At 42.3% G+C, this 22,072-nt stretch overlaps 2 protein-coding genes across 2 annotated transcripts; both read left to right on the top strand.

Moving 5' to 3' along the window:
- The first annotated feature begins 1,074 nt into the window (after window positions 1–1,074).
- icmt (isoprenylcysteine carboxyl methyltransferase) lies at window positions 1,075–10,895 on the top strand. Its single transcript, XM_035159737.2, has 5 exons — window positions 1,075–1,344; window positions 2,166–2,254; window positions 3,328–3,497; window positions 7,267–7,484; window positions 8,169–10,895. Exons 1-5 carry the CDS (start codon window positions 1,126–1,128, stop codon window positions 8,346–8,348), a joined length of 876 nt encoding a protein of 291 aa, XP_035015628.1. The 5' UTR covers window positions 1,075–1,125; the 3' UTR covers window positions 8,349–10,895.
- Window positions 10,896–15,106: 4,211 nt separating this feature from the next.
- On the top strand, window positions 15,107–19,970 carry LOC118111510 (60S ribosomal protein L22). The gene is made up of 4 exons (XM_035160166.2): window positions 15,107–15,228; window positions 16,020–16,127; window positions 16,297–16,421; window positions 19,776–19,970. Exons 1-4 carry the CDS (start codon window positions 15,217–15,219, stop codon window positions 19,918–19,920), a joined length of 390 nt encoding a protein of 129 aa, XP_035016057.1. The 5' UTR covers window positions 15,107–15,216; the 3' UTR covers window positions 19,921–19,970.
- Window positions 19,971–22,072: the final 2,102 nt, after the last annotated feature.

Below are 22,072 nucleotides of genomic sequence, written 5' to 3'. Positions count from 1 at the left end.
CCAGTCTTTTTACTTCCCTTGCTAGTGAATCTGTAGAGCTCCTTCAGACAGTTCAGAACCCAGCTGCCAGGTTCTTAACCAGAGTAAACCGGTTGGAACTCATTACTCCGGTTTTAGTCTCTTTACACTGGCTTCCAGTACATTTTGGAATAGGGTTTAGAATAGGGTTATTAACCACTTAATGGTCAGTCTTCAGATAATTGTGAATCTTTTATCCCCATTCAACCCTGCTCGCTCTTTGAGATCCTCTGTCAGGGGCCTTTGATCTGTGCTCAGCTGAAGACTGAGGGGGACAGAGCTTTAGAAATATGACAGTTCTGAGGCTCTGTTCTTCTTCTTTGTTCGGTTTATTGGCGGGTGGCAACCAACATCATAGTGCATTACTGCCATCTACTGTGTCTTATGAGTGTTTCTTCGTTGAGGCTCTGGAGCACTGCCTGAGTAAATACAGCAGGCTGAGTGAGTTTCCTTTAAATCAAAGCTTAATCCTTCTTTTATCATATTGCATCCCTCATTGCAACCTCATTCTAGTTTTTATTATTGGTAGGTCATGCTGAAATTTTATTTTTTTTATTTTTTTATTTATTGTTATGTTGAATGTGTTTTTACTTGTGTTTTCTTTATTTGTGAAGCACTTTGTAACTTTATGGAGAAGTGCTTTATAAATAAAACTATTATCATCATCATAGTTGTTATTGTTATCATTATTATTGTCATTATTATTATTACTATTATTGTTGCTGTTATCATCATCACTATTGTTTTATTGTTATATTATTATCGTTATAATTATTAGTATTATCATCATTATTATTATTATCATTATCATCATCAATATTATCATTATCTTATTCTTCTTATTAACATCATCTTTATTATTATTGTTATTATCATCATCATTATTCTTATTATTCTTATCACTATTTTATCGTTATTATTCTACTTATTTTACAATATAGGACAAGATAGAGAATATCCCTTGTAAATCATTATTATTACCGTCTTGTGAGGGCCACTTTCTAGGAAGTGGGTCCTGGTACTTCCGAAGAGCTAGCGGGAAGTAGTGATGACGTCACCAGGTTTCCAGTCAAGTATCGCGATAGTTCCTGCAGCTCAGGACTCAACATGGCAGGCAGTAAGTTGTCGCTGGAAGGCAGAGTGAGTGTGAGATGTTTTCTTTTAGGGCTCAGCGTGGTTATCATCCCCCTGATCAGGACGTGGTTCGGACATCTCGACTGGGTCTTTGATTACCTGACGGAGACTCCGGGGAAAATAGCGATTTGCGTCCACGTAGCAGTGGTGAACGGCCTGCTGCTGGTCATACACAGAGGTCCTCTGTACAAGGTAAACTCCTCATGTCACTGAGGGAGACTCTCTCTTCACACCGCTCTCGCACTTACTACTAGCCAACATGTCGAAGTAACTCCGCCATTTAAAGCGGTGTAGCTCTGCTAATGTTAGCTAGCTTAACTCCCACTGACAGTTGGCTTACTGCAGCCACACGCTGACTTAAGGTGATTAACAGTGTGCTCTGAATAGATCCATAATCCAGACGAGGCTGAGCTGATGTCCTCTCATTCTCTAATCTACTGAATGTACAGGTGACACAGACTTTACCTCAGTGAACCACCTGAGACCTTTATTCACCCAGACTCTGGTGAAGGATAACCGGTTACATGGTGGCTGCACTTTGACACTTCCTGTGCTGCTTGGTATGTGAAGGTGGTGGGAGGAGCCACAAAGCCTTCTTCCAAATAATGTTCAACGTTAAAGCTTTGTCAGGTGTAAGGAGAAGGTTTCATGGTTTTTAAACTGCTGTTAATCTGGACGAGTAATCTGGATGTAGTTCAATTTGATTTGTATAGCACAAAATCATAATATACATTATCTCAAGGCACTTGAGCAGCACTTTGGTGACTGTGGAGAGAAAAAAGTCCCTGTAGAACCAGAATCAATGTGGACAGACTTCTGCCTCGACCGGTTGGACTGAGAGGAGAGAGATGGGGGGGAGTACCAGGAACAGTTGTGTACCATCATGTTTCAGCTCTGACAGACTAGTTGTAATAATGAAAACAATGAGAGTGATAGTTCTGGATGTAAAGATGTAGTGTAGGTGTGTCTGAGGCTGGCAGCTGTTAACCTGAAACATGTTTCACTGACTGCAGGTGGCGGTGAGAGCCTGTTTCCTGGGGGTCACATTTGGCTGTGGCTTAATCATCAGCTGCTCTGAAACCACTTGGACACATTTTGGCTGGTATGTATGTATGTATATATGAATGTATGGTTTGTATCATTTGTATCGTTCGGATGACAGTCTCAATGCTGGAGTGTACAGATGTACTTCTACTCCTTCATTTCTATTAAATCCACAGCTTCAGACTAACTTTGTACATTGGTTGCACTGGTGCACCTAACCTTTTCATGTAGGACCTAAATGAAAATATATTTGCTATGTGCACCCAAAATTAGCCTTTTGGCACCACAATAATACAATTATTATACTTTCTCTGGACGGTTCCCATATACATTGGTAATTTCTTAATAAGAGCTGGGTATCACCACTGATTTCCCAAATTGATTCGATTCTGATTTACAAGGTTTCGATTTGATTTCCAATTTTATTCAGTATCTGTTCAGTTCAGGATATTGTACAATATCAGTTCTGCTTGGATATGAAAGAAATTCTCAAAGAACTAAAGCTGTAAACTGTGCAAAGAAAACCTAGGTTGGTGCATTATTAAAAATATGAAGGTAGTCCTGTCAATAACAAATTTTGTTGGATGATATATTGTCCCAGAAATTATAGCCATAAATTATATTATTGTCATCATTTTGAAACCTTATTATACCACTGATGCAATGATAATATTAGAACATAATCATGCAACTACACCCTTTCAAAGAGTAATACACTTTCATTCTAAAGAATATTCAGTCTGACATTTAAATTAGAATTTGAAATATTTAAATAGCCTGAATAGGTCAAACATAAATCAAATTAACCACTCACAACCAAAACAATAAATAAAGTGGAATCTCTGGCTCTGTTAACAAAAATTGGTCATGGAGATACCTGCTGAGTTAACAGGATGGTTATGATTTAGAGGTGCTTTTAGTTTTGTATTGTATTGTTGTGTGTGGCAGGTGAACTCACACAAAAATGTTGGTTTAAATGTGTGTCTCGCAAACTCTTGAGCGAATCAAACAAACCTTTTTGCTCAGGTCAGAAGAGATGAGTGTTGAAGCAGGCCATGTGTCCTATCATGACAGCAGGATGTTTCAGTAGTGATGCAGCTGAACATGTGTAGTAACGGTCCCTCTGTGTAGGTACCTGTGCTCCCTGTCGTTCTTCCATTACTCTGAGTACCTGGTGACAGCCATCATCAACCCTCGCAGCCTGTCGCTGGACTCCTTCCTCCTCAACCACAGCGTGGAGTACACCCTGGCTGCCATCTCGTCATGGGTGGAGTTCACTGTGGAGAAGCTGACAGTTCCAGGTTGGTGTGTCATCAGTCTCATTGTCACTGCTCTCCGTCCACTCAGAACTATTGGGTGTATTTTGTATTACATCAGTGTGATCTCAGCTCAGGACAATGTGCAGACTGGATGTACAGAGCATGAAGAAATTAACAGTATAATATTTCTGAATCTCCCAAATATGCCCCCAACAGATGTAGACAATCCAACGTTCAATCAATCAAATTTTATTTGTATAGCCCATATTCACAAATCACAATTTGTCTCATAGGGCTTTAACAAGGTGTGACATCCTCTGCCCTTAACCCTCAACAAGAGTAAGGAAAAACTTTTAACAGGGTAAAAAGAACGTAAAAAACCTCAGAGAGAGCCACATGTGAGGGATCCCTATCCCAGGATGGACAGAAGTGCAATAGATGCCACGTGTAATGGAGAACATCAGAAAGATTATCTCCATTACACGTGGCAAAGGGTATTTGCAGCATTGATTAGAATAAACAGTTTGTAGCATAATGAAAGGTAAATTAATTGATGGATTATTGTCAGTAATGGTCGAGTATCTGAGGAGAAATATTGTATATCAAGCAGTCATCATAATCCACGGTCAGCAGCCACCACGATCAGGATCCACCATCACGATCGGATGCCACCACAATACAGGATCCGCAATTACTATCGCGATCTGCCAGCAAGATACAGGATCCACCATTATTATCACGATTAGCTAGCACGATACAGAATCCGCCATACAGGATCCGCCATTACGATCACGATCTCTGATTCGCGATCCACCATCATAATCGCAGTTTTGGCCACAGCCGCGGCCCTGGATCTGCGGACGATAAGGCAAAGGGACTCCGGGGAAGAAGTCAAGTCAGTAACATGTATTGATGAGATATTAATTTCTTTGATGTGATTAAAGAGGGAGAAGAGGAAGGAGAAGCTGGGAAGAGAAGCTCCGTGTGTCATGTGTCCCCCGACCTTCTAGACCTATAGCAGCATAACTAAGAGCAGGTCTAAGACAAGCCTGGACCGGCTCTAACTATAAGCTTTATCGTAAAGGAAGGTTTTAAGCTACTCTTAAACGTACAGATGGTGTCTGCCTCCCAAACTGAAAGTGGGAGATGATTCCACAGGAGAGGAGCTTGATAGCTGAAAGCTCTGGCTCCTACTCTACTTTCAGAGACTTTAGGGACGACAAGTAAGCCTGAATTCTTGGAGCGCAGTGCTCTAGTAGGTTGATAAGGTACTATCAGCTCTTTGAGGTATAATGGTGACATATTATTAAGGGCCTTGAAGGTGAGGAGGAGTATTTTAAATTCTATTCTAGATTTAACCGGAAGCCAGTGTAGTGAAGCTAATACAGGAGAAATGTGGTCTCTTTTCCTGGTTCTTGTCAGGACACGTGCTGCAGCATTTTGGACAAGCTGCAGAGTCTTTAACGACTTACTGCTGGAGCCTGATAATAAGGAATTACAATAATCAAGTCTGGATGGAACAAAGGCATGGACTAGCTTTTCTGCATCTTTTTGAGAAAGGACATGTCAGATTTTTGAGATATTACGCAAGTGGAAGAAGGCGGTCCTAGAAATTAGTTTTAAGTTAGAATTAAAGTACAAATTGGGATCGAAGATGACTCCCAAGTTCCTGACTGTTTCATTGGAAGCCAGGGCAATGTCGTCTAGCGCAGCTATATCATTAGATAATGTATCTCTAAGGTGTTTAGGGCCAAGTATTAGAACCTCTGTTTTATCTGAGTTTAATAAGAGAAAATTGTGGGTCATCCAGGTTTTATGTCTTTGAGACATGCTTGGAGTTTAGTTAATTGATTACACTATTCAGGTTTTATTGACAAGATCAAATTGGGCCGAGCACAGAGCCCTGTGGAACACCGTGGTTAACTTTGGTGCGCACAGATGACTCATCATTAATTTGCACAAATTGGATTCAATGTGAAAAATAGGATTTAAACCAGTTTAGGGCAGTTCCTTTAATGCTAATTAACTGTTCTAGTCTCTGTAATAAAATTTGATGGTCAATAGTGTCAAATGCTCCACTAAGGTCTAACAGAACAAGGACAACGTTCAAAGTCTTCAACCTTCAGAGCAGGATTTTTGGGCTCCTTCACTTCATCAATTATTCCACTGCTTTACAGTTTGTGCTCTGCTTCCTTGTGTGATGTGGAAAAGGTCACATGCCAGAATTCAGACATATCCTTATTAGAATCTGACGATTGCAGAGCCTGTCACAATTTAGGAATCTTGAATGGATTTTCTGAAAACCACTCATCCATAGGACTGTAACGATTCTCGAACCAAAACAGATTTGCGACACCCGAAGAAGGAACTGCGACGCGTCTCCCTGCCCAACCCCACACGCTGCCACAGCAGCAGGTGCAGCCTGTTGCGTGTGTGCGTATGTTTCCAATCGCACTCCAATCCCAACCCTGCATAAGCTGAACCAACACAGAAGTGTCTAGTATCTTCAGAGCAATAAGTGTAGCGGTCGGAGAGGATCATCAACACGCAGACTTTACAAAGTGCGTTGTAAAGTCTGCGTGTTGTTGCCACTCAGAAGCAGACGCCTCATCTCTGAAGTCGGAGTCAGGTGGACTGTTTATTCCCTGTGGAGTATCCCTGAGCTGGTTTGATCCCGACTGACTGACAGACTAGAGTCTAGTCTGTCAGTCAGTCGGGAGTGTTGATGGTCTAGTCACTAGACCATCAATGGTACTGTGAGTGCCCTGAATATATTGTATATAGGAATGCTGTTGTTATTGAGGTGACAAGGACTCTCTTTCTGTTTAATTTCCTGAGTTGTTGGTTTATGAAGATCCGCTGTAAAACCCGGAACAGATTTTCTTTTGTTGTATATGTTTTTCCTTATGTGAATTGGATTGAACTGAACTGTGTTGGGCAGACTGAAACAGACTTTGTGAATATACGGTTTGAACTCTGGACATTGAGGCGATGGGAGAGACACACACACACACACACACACACACACACACACACACACACACACACACACACACACACTCACCTCTTTCCTATTCTTTGGTTATTTTCGTTTACATAGTTTTATGTGAAGTCAAGTCCAACATGGTTCTTCTCTTTAGAAATGTTCCCCCCGCTTTTTCTTAATCACCCTCTACACCCCCCTCAAAGAAAACACAGAAGAACCACACACAAATACAAGGTATTAACCAAACTGTGGATTTGGAGTATCGTTACAGCCCTAATCCATAGTATTTCACAGTGGACACTTCCTCATCAACAATCCTGCTAAGTCGATTGTACGAGCGGTTGTTGACAGATGGAGATCCCTCCATTATGTTCTGACATTGTTGTGGTTGTTTGCTTATGTGGCCTGAAATGAGCATTACCTGTGTTTATGGAACCCTTACTGTACCCAAGAAGGTTCAGTTTTTTAAGTTCTCGATAACTGACTCAAAGGTTTAGATATGAAATATGTTTCATTGGAGAATGTAGAAAGGTCATAAACCTAAAACCTCTAGCTACAAAGTGAAATTGAGATTATCAACATGAAATATTAGGTTTTTATCGGACACACTGGTGTAACAGCTAAATCTCTCTGACTCTACATTTTTTTTATTACAAGCACAAACAGTTAACCTGATCAGCTCCCACAGTTCCTCTGTAGTTCACTCCGAGTGCTGCAGATGAGAGCGAAGGATACATGCACCCAGACAGAAGCAGATGTCCATCACAGACCCTACATGACCTCCGCACGGCGATGACGTGTTCTCTCCTGTCCCCACTCTCACAGAGCTGAAGCAGCTGAGCTGGCTGAGCATTGTGGGTCTTCTCATGGTGCTGTGTGGCGAGTGCCTGCGGAAGTCGGCCATGTTGACCGCTGGCTCGAACTTCAACCATATTGTCCAGAATGAGAAGGCTCAGAGTCATGTGCTGGTCACTGACGGGGTGTACGCCTACTTCAGACACCCCTCCTATGTGGGCTGGTTCTACTGGAGCATAGGAACACAGGTGAGCTGCTACAGCACGCGTCATTCTCTCTTCTAATGCTGCCAAACCCCAGCACAATGTTAAATACAATCTTTTTTAGTGACATTCCACTATTTTCATTTTGTCCGTCAAATAATGATGGTTTGAAATAAGTATTTATTACTGTGGTCTGTGCTTTGATCATTTGTTGAACATCTTCCACATTTCACAGCTCCTCCAATGCGTCATCTAATAATGAATTTAGTCATTATCTAAAATGGGACGTTTTCAGATTTTATCCAACAATAGTGAAGGACTGGCTGGAGATGGATACCAGATCTGGTGGCATTTGAACCATGTCTTGTTGGAATAACAGAAATTTGGAGGATTTGGAGTCTGTTGGTCATGTGTTTTCTGAATATGACACTGTATCATCAAAGCCGAAATAGCTGGTAAACAGAGCACAGGATTTCAGATCAGCATCAGACAGACTGTGTATCATGAACTGCAGCTCCCTGCAGCTTCCTCATATTTCATGAAAAACAATGCAGCCCATATGATTGGGGCACAGAACCACTTCATGCTGAAATTTTGGCAGAAATGTAAACATTTGAGGAAAACTGTTCATTCCGGACCCATAATAACAGACAGATGAGACAGTACAGACTTGTTGACATTTCCTATGTGTTCTGCTTTGTGGACTGACAACACTGCTAACTGTTGCAGGTCTTGCTGTGCAACCCGCTGTGTATACTGGCTTACACGATAGCCAGCTGGCGGTTCTTTCGGGAGCGGATTGAGGAGGAGGAGCTCTCTCTTATCCACTTCTTCGCAGAGGACTATGTGAAGTACAAGAAGAAGGTTCCCACTGGGCTGCCCTTCATCTCAGGCATCCGTGTCAACTAGTCCCATCAGCTGGATCCTGGACATAACAGACTTACATCACTAAACCAGGTCAGACCTGGTGGGTGTGCAGTGTCTGCCGTGTCAGCTGCTCTCCAGAGGGAAACCCTGCAGCTGGCTGAGAGCCTGTAGCTCACAGACAAAGACTGAGCGCTGGGAGGACGGTGGGCAGCTGGGCTGCTGTTTTTCTACCAACCTCAAAAATCCAATTAAAGACCAGAGAACCTCCGCTGTACTAGATATATTCCAATAACATTCACTCTATCTGTTTGAATTGTGTTTCTGTTTGCATGCTTTACACATGCCTAGTGTTTTCACTGATGAGCTGAAGAATGATACCTGCACTGGGCCCTTTGGTATCGTACTCCAGCAGAGTGTGAAATTATCATTCTCTGAAGTTTAAATGGGAAATGTTTCACAAGAAATTAGGTTCAATAGATATTTTCTAGAGTCAATGAGTTCACATAGTTGCTAGCACTATCAGTAGTTAGGTCAAAAAGCACTCTCCTTAATTAGCTACAGTGGAAACAGCTTCTAGTGTTTACATTTGTCCCGGGCAGAGGGGCAGTTGATCGCTATATCCGTGATCACTATAAGTGGTTTCCACTGTATTTCCATTTCAAAACAAACAAAGGCTTTAAGGAAAACTTTACAGCCACATACTGTATTAGAGCTCTTTGTAGGTCTTCTCACTATCTTGTTATCGAGACTCATCCCTGGACATGAGGCACCTCGGGTCAAAGGTTATTGAGTATATCTGGTCTGCAAAGGATCAAAAGTGTTGCTGCAGGTCTCAGGTCTGTATGTATCATTTTAATTAGGCTGATGATGACGTGTTTGTACGCTTGGGGAAATTGTGGGTCTCTCTTCTTTTATTTCTTATAAACATTTCCAAGTCATGGGATTTTTCCATTGGCCTTGTGCAGTTTGTGTGGGGATGCAGACCTGAGAAGCCTGATAACACTTCTCATCTGGACTCCGAACAGATGGTTGCTGTCGTCTGTCAGTCAACCATATCACAATATCCACAGTACCTACTACTGTATACCAAAGTTCAGCTTGTCGGCTTCACTCTACATGGTGTTCGCTCATTTCAGCTATGCATCTACCAACTTACCACTTAAAATTGTGTATGCTGCAGTTGCATGAGGGCTGGTTGATAAGTTCATGGTGTAAGGTAGGAGCAGACCAATCAGAAAACCTATCACATTTGTATTGCAACATAAATCACCTCATACATTTGCACTCCAAGTTCAGTGGTTGTGAATCCCTAATTTGTAGAACCCAGCATCTTGGGAGCCACCTTTGAGTTCATCAGTGCACTTCTTCACCAGGCTGTAAGAAGCGGCCCCCATCCCTTAGTGTCGCCACCTTGTGGACCTCCATTGGTGATGGATGATGAGCCCTTTCAAACTCTGGCTAATCACTGGCTGTATTTTCTCTGGAGGAGGTGCATGTGTGAACACAAATGTCAGAGTGAGACGCTTCTCTGACTGGTCTCCTAGTATAAAGTTAGTAGAAATCGATGTGTGAATCCAGCAGGGGATCCCCCACAGCAAGTGAGTGGGGGGTTCATGATGCTTCTAACGTCTAACAGACGCAAAAATGAAGAAAACATATTTCCTGTTGAAAAAGCGGTGACGCACACATCGAAGACACCAACGAAGATCTCAAGAGAGTTTGTGGTGATAAGAGCAGACACTGGTTTCTGTGTGTTGTAAAGAAAATCCCATGATCTCTGCAGCAGAGTTAATACATCACTTCCTGTCTCTGTCTGCTGCACAGACCTCTGCTGCTCCACCTCTCGTCTGAATAATATGTAGGATCGGTTGCTGATGTGAACGTGTCTGTGCGTAGAATCTCCCGCTGTGTTGTGCATGTGTGAAAGGCAAACACTGGGTAAACTCTGTAGCCCATCCTCCGGATTTTACCCGCAGGTCATGACTGAAAACGGCTACTGAGAGAGTTGGAAGTGCACGTGCATTTACCAAGAGTTGTATAACTCATCTTCTCCTACTTAAGTCCACAAACTTCTGAATCAGCCCTCTTAACATGATGGTTACTATCACTTCACTGTCTGTGCTAAGCTATAGAGTCTGCTAATTGTTACTTTTAACACTCAGGACTAGCTTGATACAAGAAGACCCGAGAAACATTCAACCAATTCATGAAATTAGTTAAAATTTTGACCAGTGGCACAATCTACTGACTGTTGGGTTTGTTTAGTGCAGTCAGAGGCTGCATGTACATGTGGGTTGTGTGTGTAGTCTGATTTTAAAGTGACACACTTGTAGCATTTGTGTGAAGTGCTCTGTGTAGGTTTAGACTATGAGATGACTGTATGAGGTGTTCAGATGATGAGCTGATTGCAGCATGGAACCTGATTGGTTTCCGGGTGTGTTGCACTTTTACTGTATATCGTCCATTTATCGTAGGCCAGTATTAAGCAGTTTGTTACTCTGACTGAAAACTGTTGGCAGATTACTGTGCATTTATTCAAAAAGCAGATTTTCTCAACACCAATTGTGTGGATTAAAATCTAGGCAGTTATTATAAAGGCTCTGTCGTTATTATTCTCATTGTTCAGAACATATCACAGTGGACTTAGAGTGATGGGTGTGTGCAGGAACTGATAACATCACATGGATTTACAGTACATATATAATGTTATCCACGAGCAATGCATCTGAGATAAAGGATTAGTAAAATTATTAGTGGAGGGAGACAGGGAGCCCATCTACTAATACTGCGTTAAAGTAAGGCTGTAAATATTACTACTTGGTAATCTTAAGAAATTACCTGGTATGTAACCATGGCCTCCTCAGACCTTGTATCATTTCATAAAAACTATAATAATGTGGTGGCAAAGTGAGCACACCCTTAAACTAATACTTTGTTGAAACACCTTTTGAGTTTATGACAGCATTCTGTCTTTTTGGTTAGGAGTCTATCAGCATGGCACATCTTGACTTAGCAGTCGTTGTTCCTTGCAAAAGAGCTCCAAATCTGTCAGATCTGGCATCTCCTCTGCACAGCCCTCTTCAGGTCCAACCACAGATTTTCAATTGGACTCAGGTCTGGGCTCTGGCTGGGCCATTCCAAAACTTTAATCTTCTTCTGGTGACACCATTGTTTTGTTGATTTGAGGGTGTGCTTTGGGTCGTTGACGTGCTGAAAGGTATAATTGCTCTTCATCTTCAGCTTTATAGCGGAGGCTCCTACATTTTTGTGCGAAAATGGACTGGTGTTTGGAACTGTTTATAATTCCCTCCACTTTGACTAAAGCCCCAGTTCCAGCTGAAGAAAAACAGCCCCAAAGCATGATGCAAAGACTTCAACCTTAGTCTTATCAGACCATTACACATTTTCCACATCCTCCTCGACCACTTTTCTTCTTGTCTTTTCATAAATTTTAAAGGGACTTTCCAGTTCTTGGTAATGTTACTGTTGTGCCATATTTTCTCGACTTGTTGATGTCTTCACTGTGTTCCATGGTAAATCTAATACCTTGGAAATTCTCTTGTACCCTTCTCCTGACTGATACCTTTCAACAATGGCTTCCCTTTGATGCTTTGGAAGCTCTTTGTGGATCATGGCCATGGACCAAGTGCATGTCAGAAAAATCCAACTAGAACAGCTGAACTTTATCTGGGGTTGATCAGAGTCACTTTACATGATGGCATGTCTGTTCTGACTGCTATTTAACATGACTGAACACAGCCACATTCCCAATTATAAGGGGGTATGCACACTTATGTAACCACATTTATAACAGGGTAAAAAGAACGTAGAAACCTCAGAGAGAGCCACATGTGAGGGATCCCTCTCCCAGGACGGACAGAAGTGCAATAGATGTCAAGTGTAAAGGAGATAATCAGAAAGATAAGGGTTTTAGCAGCATTGATAAGGGTAAACATTTTGAAGCATAACTGAAAGTCAATGAATTGATGGATTATTGTCAGTAATGGTCGAGTATCTGAGGAAAAATACTATATATCAAGCAGTCCTGCTGCAATCATAGTCTCTGGTCAGCTGCCACCACGATCATGATCCACCATCAAGATCGGATGCCACTATAGTCCACAGTCATTGTCCACTGCCGCCATCAGGATCCATCATCAGCTGCCACCTCGGTCGTGGTCCACCACCACTATCAGATGCCAACACGATAAAGGATCCACCATTATTATCACGATCAGCCAGCACGATACAGAATCTGTCATACTGGATCCACCATTACGATCTCTGATATGCGATCCACAGATAATAATCCATGATGTGGCCACAGCCGTGGCCCTGGATCTGCGGACGATAAGGCAAAGGGACTCCGGGGAAGAAGTCAAGTCAGTAAAATGTATTGATGAGATATGAATTTCTTTGATGTGATAATGATTGAGAAGAGGAAGGAGAAGCTGGAAAGAGAAGCTCCGAGTGTCATGTGTCCCCCGACCTTCTAAACCTATAGCAGCATAACTAAGAGCGGGTCTAAGACAAGCCTGGACCGGCTCTAACTATAAGCTTTATCGTAAAGGAAGGTTTTAATCCTACTCTTAAACGTACAGATGGTGTCTGCCTCCGAACTGAAAGTGGGAGATGATTCCATAGGAGAGGAGCTTGATAGCTGAAAGCTCTGGCTCCTCCTCTACTTTTAGAGACTTTAGGGACGACAAGTAAGCCTGAATTCTGGGAGCGCAGTGCTCTAGTGGGTTGATAAGGTACTATCAGCTCTTTGAGGTATAATGGTGCCATATTATTAAGGGCCTTGAAGGTGAGGAGGAGAATTTAAAATTCTATTCTAGATTTAACCGGAAGCCAGTGTAGTGAAGCTAATACAGGAGAAATGTGGTCTCTTTTCCTGGTTCTTGTCAGGACACGTGCTGCAGCATTTTGGACAAGCTGCAGAGTCTTTAACGACTTACTGCTGGAGCCTGATAATAAGGAATTACAATAATCAAGTCTGGATGGAACAAAGGCGTGGACTAGTTTGATGTCTGATTTTTGAGATATTACGCAAGTGGAAGAAGGCAGTCCTAGAAATTTGTTTTAAGTGTGAATTAAAGGACAAATCAGGATCGAAGATCACTCCCAAGTTCCTGACTGTTTCATTGGAAGCAAGGGCAATGTCGTCTAGCGCAGCTATATCATTAGATAATGTATCTCTAAGGTGTTTAGGGCCAAGTATTAGAACCTCTGTTTTATCTGAGTTTAACAAGAGAAAATTATGGGTCATCCAGGTTTTTATGTCCTTGAGACATGCTTGGAGTTTAGTTAATTGATTACATTGTTCAGGTTTTATTGACAAGTATAACTGGGTGTCATCCGCATAGCAGTGGAAATTTACCGAGTGTGTCCTGATAATGTTTCCTAGTGGAAGCATATATAATGAGAATAAAATTGGGCCGAGCACAGAGCCCTGTGGAACACCGTGGTTAACTTTGGTGCGCACAGATGACTCATCGTTAATTTGCACGAATTGGAATCGATCTGAAAAATATGATTTAAACCAGTTCAGGGCATCCATTTTTAAACCTCACAACAACCTGGCATTTAGACTTTATATCCACTGTAAAGTTGTATGCTATAGACTCTGATGCTTTCCTGCTTATCAATCTTTCCCTCATTCCTACTTGTACTGTGCGGAGGCTTTACCTTTCTAAAGCCCTTTGTGACATCTGCAGTGAAAGGTTCGGCATCAGTGTTCCAAACATCAGTGGAAGAGTAATCAGTGTAATGTGTCAAAGATTCCAACAAAGGGCATCAAATTACCACATTTTTGGGACCTTTTGGGACCTTCTTGAGGGAATTTCTTCAGCTTTTAAACAGTTGTCACTTGGACTCAAAGATGAAGTGATTAGATTTCATTGATCAAAGGTCACAGGGACCTTATATGAATCTGGAAAAAATTATAAAACTGCACCTGGTGAAATCTGGACTGCATGCCAGAGGCATACAACAACAGTGAGGTAATTCCATTTAACCTTTGAGGAATACAAACATACATTTTCACCACAACCCTTTGTGAAGTTTAACAAAACAAGCCATCAACAAACATGAATCAGTCCAGTGATCATGTACAGGCAGTCTGGCCTAATAAAATGTAGTCCAATATTAAGCTGCTTTCAGAAATGCACTGAACTCCATAGATCCTCCTGACATTCTCTGGAGGGGCTGTATTCTCTGGGCTTTATCCAGAGTTTCTTTAGCAAGCCCACAGCAGGAGATCACTGTGCAGGATTCACAGTGAGCGAGGCTGTGTGTTAATGACATTTCTTACATGCGACCAATGCTAAAAATGAAAACAAAAAAGAAATATCTCGGAATGAGTGTCAATACAATGGTGTCAATATCATGCCTCAGGCCTTGGAAGAATTAGGCTCTGGTCCTTACTTTGGTGCAATGAATGAAAGATTATAATTACAGCAGGTTCAGGTCAGTCCCGGACCTGCTCTAAGAGATCGTGATGGTGGATCATGGCCGTGGTGGCAGCTGATCGTGGATTGTAATGGTGGATTGTGGATCATGGTGGAGGATCATGATCGTGTTTTTTGGGCAGTTTTCCCCTACTCTTTTTGAGGGACAGAGGATGTGACACCTTGTTAAACGCTATTAGACAAATTGTGATTTGTGAATATGGGCTATACGAATAAAATGTGATTGATGGATGGATGGATAGGTAGATATAGATATGTCAAAGTCAGAAAGGGCCATCCTGTGTCACCATACTGTTTTTAGCATATGATTGTGAGTAATTCTAGTCTAATGTCTTTTGAATCGATCTCAGATACGCGGATTCGATCGATGATTCGGCATTTGATTTGTGAATGATGCGCATGCGCACGGCTCGGGCTTCCTCTCCACTTGCTTCTCCGCCATGGCGCCTATTGTGAGTAACATCGCGTGTTATTAAAGACGCAGAAATGTGGTTTGTAAGCAGCGGTGAAGTCAGAGGGAGGCAGCGGGACGAAGCGTTGGTTTGTGGCTGTGGCTGGAGGTGAAGAGCGGGGCTGTGGTTCGGCTCAGAGGGGCCGTAAGAGAGTTTAGTTCGCCGGGCTGTGCTGTGGCCTGTGGCCGCCTCCTCACCGGAGCTCTCCACCACGTTGTCCGCTCAGCCCGTGTGGCAGCGGGGTGTTGCACAGCACAGTACGGCTAGCCTAGCTTAGCATGTGCTAGCCGGACATGTTTTAAGGGATCTGACGTCTGCGCGTCTTAGCAGCAGGCTAATGCAGCAGGCTAATGAAGCTAACACTGAGTTTCCTCGCGACTGTCTGCAGCCTCAGTGTGTTTTCATTTCACAATCACCTCCACAGTGATGCTGCGTCGTTCAGTGAGATCAAATGTAGACATGACGGTTTAGATCATAGGGCAGGATGGTTAGTACCCCTGTGTGTTGGAAGGTTTTCTGTACTAGTTTGTTAAGTTGACAATCACCAGATAGCAGATGTCAGGGATCATCAGTTGTGTCATCTGGTGTTTCAGCCCCTCTGCTAAGACAGGCCCACCACAGGCTGGTCAGACCCGGGTGTGTGTCCCTGACATGGGGGCCAGGATGGAGTCTTTCCTCCTGGCGTTTCTGTAATGGTCTGGTGCAGGGCTCCTCCGTAATCCTGTGAGCATCATGAACTATGTGTGTTCAGTCCTGTGATAACCTCAGCTGTTCTGTTTTTTTGTGTGCAGAAGAAGCAAAGCACCGGGAAAGGTGGTAAGAAGAAGAAGCAGCTCCTGAAGTTCACACTGGACTGCACCCATCCTGTTGAAGATGGCATCATGGACGCTGCCAACTTTGTAAGTCCACCGCTTATCAGAGGGTTTTGTTAAAAACACATTGAATACAGATACAAGTGGATGTCATAACTGTGTGAACAACACGTTAAAAAAAGTGCATATGTTTAGCCAGATCATTGCAACTCTGAGTAATGTGCAAATGACTCGTGTGTGTGTGTGGGGTTTCCAGGAGCAGTTTCTTCAGGAGCGTATTAAGGTGAATGGAAAAGCCGGCAACCTTGGTGGTGGTGTGGTCTCCATCGAGAGGAGCAAGAGCAAGATTACCGTGTCCTCTGAGGTGCCCTTCTCCAAAAGGTGAGATTGGCAGCATTGGCACTTGATTCCCTCTCATGGTACACTGATCGAAGAACATGCATGGGTCAGGGGTCACCACATCTTTTAACTGAGTGTGTTAGAGTAGGCTGACAAGGCCATCATAGTCCAGAGGCTGTGAGACATGCTGCCTGCAGAAGTCTACAGTTTGGAGGACACTAGGGAAGCCATGTTGGTCTGCACTATCCCAATATAGGCTTGTACTCAGTATATACAGCCTGTTCCCCCATTATTAGAATTGCAAATTGAATTATCAACTTAAATTTTTATGATATTACAACTAGGGCTGCACGATATATATTGAAATTTTATCGCCATCGCGATATCAACATGTGCGCTATACGTATCGCAAAAAGACTGCTTGACCTGCGATAAGTGGTGTTGTTTCATTGCGCCATTAATTCACGCTCTGCATGTCAATATATTTGGTCAATCAGATGGAGCTCCGCTGCCCTAGATAATTAAAGGTATTCAGGTCATTGAAGCATTTTTCTTAAATTAATCATTGTCAGAAGAAGAGAATAGGGAGAACAGAGAACTGCGAGGCTACTACTGTGGAAGTTTTGTGTTTTGTGTTTTCTGTTATCACGTTTGTCCCAGGTCAGATTCATCACTATCAGTGGTTGAGCTGCTAAAAACTGTTCATGGTCCAAACATGTATGAAAAGACCCCAAGTTAACACTGTAAGTGGACTTAGTGGACCTGTGCATGGCTCCCTGGGTGTCTGCCCTGGACTTGGTGGCGCTGTGGCTGGGCTGTGTGCCTTCTCCCTCGGGCTATGGAGCTGTCAGTAAAAACCATGTTGTTGAAATGGAAATAATGCTTTCAATTTTTTTTTCAGTGTCTTACTGTATGGGGTCAACATTAGGGCTGCACGATATATCTAAAATCTATCGTCATCACGATATCAACTCTGCAGTAATTCTGCAGTAACTCTGCTGCTCTCTCTCTCTCTTAGTTGACGTCTCTGACTCGCTACAGTTTAAAAGTTGTTTTGTTTGTCACAACAATATCAACACTGATCATCACATAATGATCGATACTTTTATTAATGAGTTAAATCTTTCTTCAGAGCAGCGCGTTCATCCTCTGTCAGGTTCGCTCTTTTCCCCTATCTCTCAGTGTGATTGTACACGTGTAAAGTCAGTTGTGTAATCTTAGTATATGTATGGAGCTGGAGCGCACAGCGCGTATGATAGAGGCAGAGAGAGGAGCAGTAAATTACTGACAGAGCTGCTAAAAACAAAAAACAAAAGTGCTTAGTGGGCTTAGGGGAGCTGTGCATGGCTCCCTGGTGTCTGCCACTACCTGGTGGCGCTGCAGCCAGGCTGTGAGCCATCTCCCAGCTGTGGAGCTGTCTGTGGTCTCTGCGTTCGTAGCCAGTGACTGTTTGTTTATTTATTGCAAGTCATATCGTCATCTCGATATTTAACGTTATCGCATGTTTTCCTAATATCGTGCAGCCCTAGTCTATATTAGCAGTGTCTCTAAATGCCTCTAAACTGCCTGGTCTTCAGAAGGTGAACATGTGGTCTGGATCCCACATGTTCATGCAGGTGCAAATACAGTAGATATGACATCTGTCCAGTCCAATCGGATGAGCTTTTCTCCAGTTATTGTTTTAAATATGTTCTGTACGACAGGCTCGCCCATCTGTCGTTATCATTACTCCTGAGAAATCTGATTGACTTGAAGTGTCATCTTAGGCATCCAGCAAACTGTCATGTCAAAACTGTTTCACTTCATGATGCTGTGTTCGCACATCGTCTCCTCCAGACTTTCTGCTGACTTAATACTTGGGAACTGGTTGGAGAAAGTCTGCAGAAAGTCCGGAGGCTCTCACTCAGACATTTGTGTTCACACATACAGCCCCTCCGGAGAATGTCAGCAGTATCTCTGGTGTGTGTCTGAAAGCAGATGGCGTTTCCAAAATAGTTTGGTTAGATTCGAGCTCTGAATCAACTGATGAGATAAAAACAAAGATAGTTTACTGATGTCATTTATCAATGTGATGGGTATCTGTGTCTATTACCTTAGTGATGACATCTGATCCATCATCTCCATTCTGCATGCACAGTTACTACAGAATGTATACAGTCTGATAGGTATAGTCTATAACATGAATATTACTTACTTTCACTTCATGATACATAGCAACTGACTAAGTAAGATAACTATCAGACCGTATATACTCACTGTGCCTGCAGAATGGTTCAGAGCTTGTGATGTAACCAAAGCATTTTGGAAAAGGCATCTCTTAAGCTGCTTGCAGACATGCACTGAAGTCTGGAGATACTGCTGCCATTCTCCGGAGGGGCTGTATGTGTGAACACCGATGTCAGAGGGAGCCTTCTGACTTTCTGCAGAGTTTCTCCAGCCAGCCCCAAGTAGTTTGGAGAAGCTGATGTGAGAACACAGCAGGAGATCCTCTGCCGGATTCACTGCCAGTGAGTTGTTGTGTTGATGACGTTTCTAACACATGACAGCGCATAACTGAAAAACAGAAAAATATATAACAAATATCTTGGGATGAAGAAGCGGTGCCATATATGTAGAAGACACAGACGAAGATGTCAGACAATCCCCTTATGCCTTTTTCATGTGTGGAAGGCAAACTCCAGAGAAAGTCCGGACCCACTTTTCCTGACTTCCTTCTGATTTCATGTCTGAAAACTGCTTTATACTATACAATATATATAACCCTCTCATTACCTGTATCACACATCATTGGATTCAGCTGTAAAATATTTTGTTATTTGACTTGAAAACATGACAGAAGGCCTACTCGCATAAATACAAATGAGGAAGAAGACAGTATTTGTATAGAACTGACACAAACCCAGGTGTCTGTTGTTTCTCCTGCCAAACTTTGTATGAAGACAATATATTGGCTGGATGACTGAACCACATGTGTTATCATGTGCAGAGAAAACTTCATATCTGAAAACTTCAGGTATCATTGACCAGCTGTTGGCAAGTTAAACAAACCAACCCTGACATTTCCTGCATTCGGAAGTCCCTACATCAGGCACCTGCCTCGTATTTAAAGTGTATCACTCTGATTTCCTTTTGACTTCCTTTTCTGCATCTTCAGTCAACCTGTGGCTGCCACTGTTGCTCACTCTGTTCGATGCTGAACAGTATTTACCGAGTTTTTTAAAGTGCTGTAAACAAGGTTGATTCAAAATTTCAGAAGTGATAATACGACTGTTAGGAATGTTGGCATTAACCATCTACCCTGTAACAGTTTCCACTTATGTCACATTTAATGTCAAACTGTGAATGACCAGTGATTCATCTTTGACTGAATCTGACACATTTTCCACTGTTTTGCAGATACCTGAAATATTTGACCAAGAAGTACCTGAAGAAGAACAATCTCCGTGACTGGCTGCGCGTTGTGGCCAACACCAAGGAGAGCTATGAGCTGCGCTACTTCCAGATCAACCAGGATGAAGAGGAAGAGGAGGATGAAGATTAAATTGACAATTCATCTGATTTTGTACATTTAAATAAATGGTGTTTACAGTACAGAAGCTCGTCTAGGGTGGTTTCTTTGAGATTTCTTCTTGGTGCCACATCGTTTGCCCTGATGACAGGTGGGTGTTGCAGTTATGGAAAAATCCAGTTGTAAACATCTCCCATAAGAACCACAGGTCTATGGCAGACCCACAGAACCAGAGACATCAGGCACATATCAGGTCTCTTCAGTGTCACAGCACAGAGCAGCATCCATTATCTACACTGGTTATCCTTTGAGGATTGCAAGTAGAGCTGGAGCCAATGGCCGCTGACATTAGGCAAGAGGCGGGGTACTTCCTGGTCCGGTTCATGCTGACACTAACCCCCTGTCAGAAAGAATATGGACTGTAAGGTAGCTGGAGAAAACCCACACAGACACAAGAACAGGCAAACTCCAGAGACCCTGGCTGAACTGGGATTTGTACCAGGAACCTTTTTGCTGTGAGGCCACAGTGCTAATGACTGTGCAGACCAGAGCAGCACATGTTGGAACATAATCTATAGTCTAAAATAAACCTATTGGCAGATTATTGTAGGTTAATACGGATTTGCTGTTAACTGCCTTTGATTTATGCTCTCACTTTACTCGCTTCTAGTACTGGACCACAATGTCAATTTTGAATATTAGATTGCTGGTGATCACAAAAAAATGATATACTGTCTACAGCTTGTATCAACTACAGTTCTACATACTTTACCTGTCTTGTCCAAATGACAAACATCCATATAGTGAAATAATTTGAGATTCTCATCTGCTCCTTTATTTAAAACTTGTTTTATTTAATTGAACTGAAGGAAGGACTTAAATTATAAATGAGGCTACAGCCTTTGGTCAAAGTAACTTATCAGCTTTTGTATTTGAAATCAGCCACAATTTTTAAAACACTGAAAAATGAAGGATACAAAGAATAGCACCATTATCTTTGGTGAGGTAAAATATTTAAAATATAAGTGTAAGGGCGCATGTTCTCTGTATTTATATAGTGCTTCTCTAGTCCTGATGACAATCTAAAGTGCTTTATAGTCAGTCACACATTCTTTCATTGCATCTTTATGCAGCACTATCTCATCACACACTCTGCAGGTACAGTTGTCAGGGCAATTTGGGGTTCTGTATCTTGCTTCATACATAGAATGGAAGAGCCTGGGATTGAACAGCCGACCTTCTGGGTGGTGGACAACCCGCTCTATTTCCTGAGCCATACCTGCTCAGGTGTTGGAAGTTTAGGTTGGAAGCAGGAAAAAAAGTGCCAGAGTTAAGGATCAGAGGGACTTTGACAGGAGCCAGATTGTAATGGCTACTGGAGGTCAGCCTCTCCCAGTCTTGTGGGCTGTGCTCATTTGCAGTGGTCAGTATTTAGTATAAGTCAAGAGGAACAACTGGTGAACTGGCAACTAGACTACGGGCAGTGAAAGCTGGCATGTGTGGTCCAATCCAGTGAAGTGATTGGTCACACAAATAGCCGAGAACCTTAATGCTGGCTGAATGAAAGCTGTCCGAGCCCAGTGCATAATACATAATACACTTCTATTATCCATTTGTTGATTGAGACAATGACATCGAAATCTCTGACTCACAATCCAGTTAGTGCTTCCTTTTAAGTTCAAAGAGAAACTGGACCTAAACATTTACATGCTGGATTACTGTTTGTGGACTGTGAGGGAATTGCTGCTGCACACAGCTCCATGTTGGAGCTCATTCAAGATGCATTATCAAAATCTATGTATGGTGAAATACAGGCAATTCCAACTTTTTAAAGTTCTAATAGTTGTAAAAGACATTTATACCAAATGATGGAGGATTGGTTAATCTAACTTTTCTTTATGTCTTTAATCTTACCTAACCTGCATTTCTACACTAAATGAACATTTTCTGACTTCACAGTGGCATCATTCCTACAATATAATCACAAATGATTTTTCTATTTATAGGCTTTAGGTTGTGTCTATAACTACATTTTGGTACTCTGCATGACTTCGCTGATATGACATGGAGAACCACCTTGTGATTAATACAAGCTATAGATTGTCCATTATTTGCAGAGATGTGTTGGAAAATGTTTTTGTTAACCTTGTCTAATCTGCTCCAAAAGTTAATCATGCGAAGAGTG

The sequence above is a fragment of the Hippoglossus stenolepis genome, chromosome 6, assembly GCF_022539355.2.
Source record: "Hippoglossus stenolepis isolate QCI-W04-F060 chromosome 6, HSTE1.2, whole genome shotgun sequence".
Taxonomy (NCBI): Eukaryota; Metazoa; Chordata; class Actinopteri; order Pleuronectiformes; family Pleuronectidae; genus Hippoglossus; species Hippoglossus stenolepis.
This window is presented reverse-complemented; position numbering and strand designations above follow the sequence as displayed.

Bases quoted from the DNA above. Each gene is read 5' to 3' on its own strand.
- icmt (XM_035159737.2), top strand. From the start codon at position 1,126: ATGGCAGGCAGTAAGTTGTCGCTGGAAGGCAGAGTGAGTGTGAGATGT. The intron at 2,255-3,327 runs GTATGTATGTAT...CCCTCTGTGTAG, and splicing joins ACTTGGACACATTTTGGCTG to GTACCTGTGCTCCCTGTCGT. The intron at 3,498-7,266 runs GTTGGTGTGTCA...CCACTCTCACAG, and splicing joins GGAGAAGCTGACAGTTCCAG to AGCTGAAGCAGCTGAGCTGG.
- LOC118111510 (XM_035160166.2), top strand. The intron at 16,128-16,296 runs GTAAGTCCACCG...TGGGGTTTCCAG, and splicing joins TCATGGACGCTGCCAACTTT to GAGCAGTTTCTTCAGGAGCG. The intron at 16,422-19,775 runs GTGAGATTGGCA...ACTGTTTTGCAG, and splicing joins GAGGTGCCCTTCTCCAAAAG to ATACCTGAAATATTTGACCA.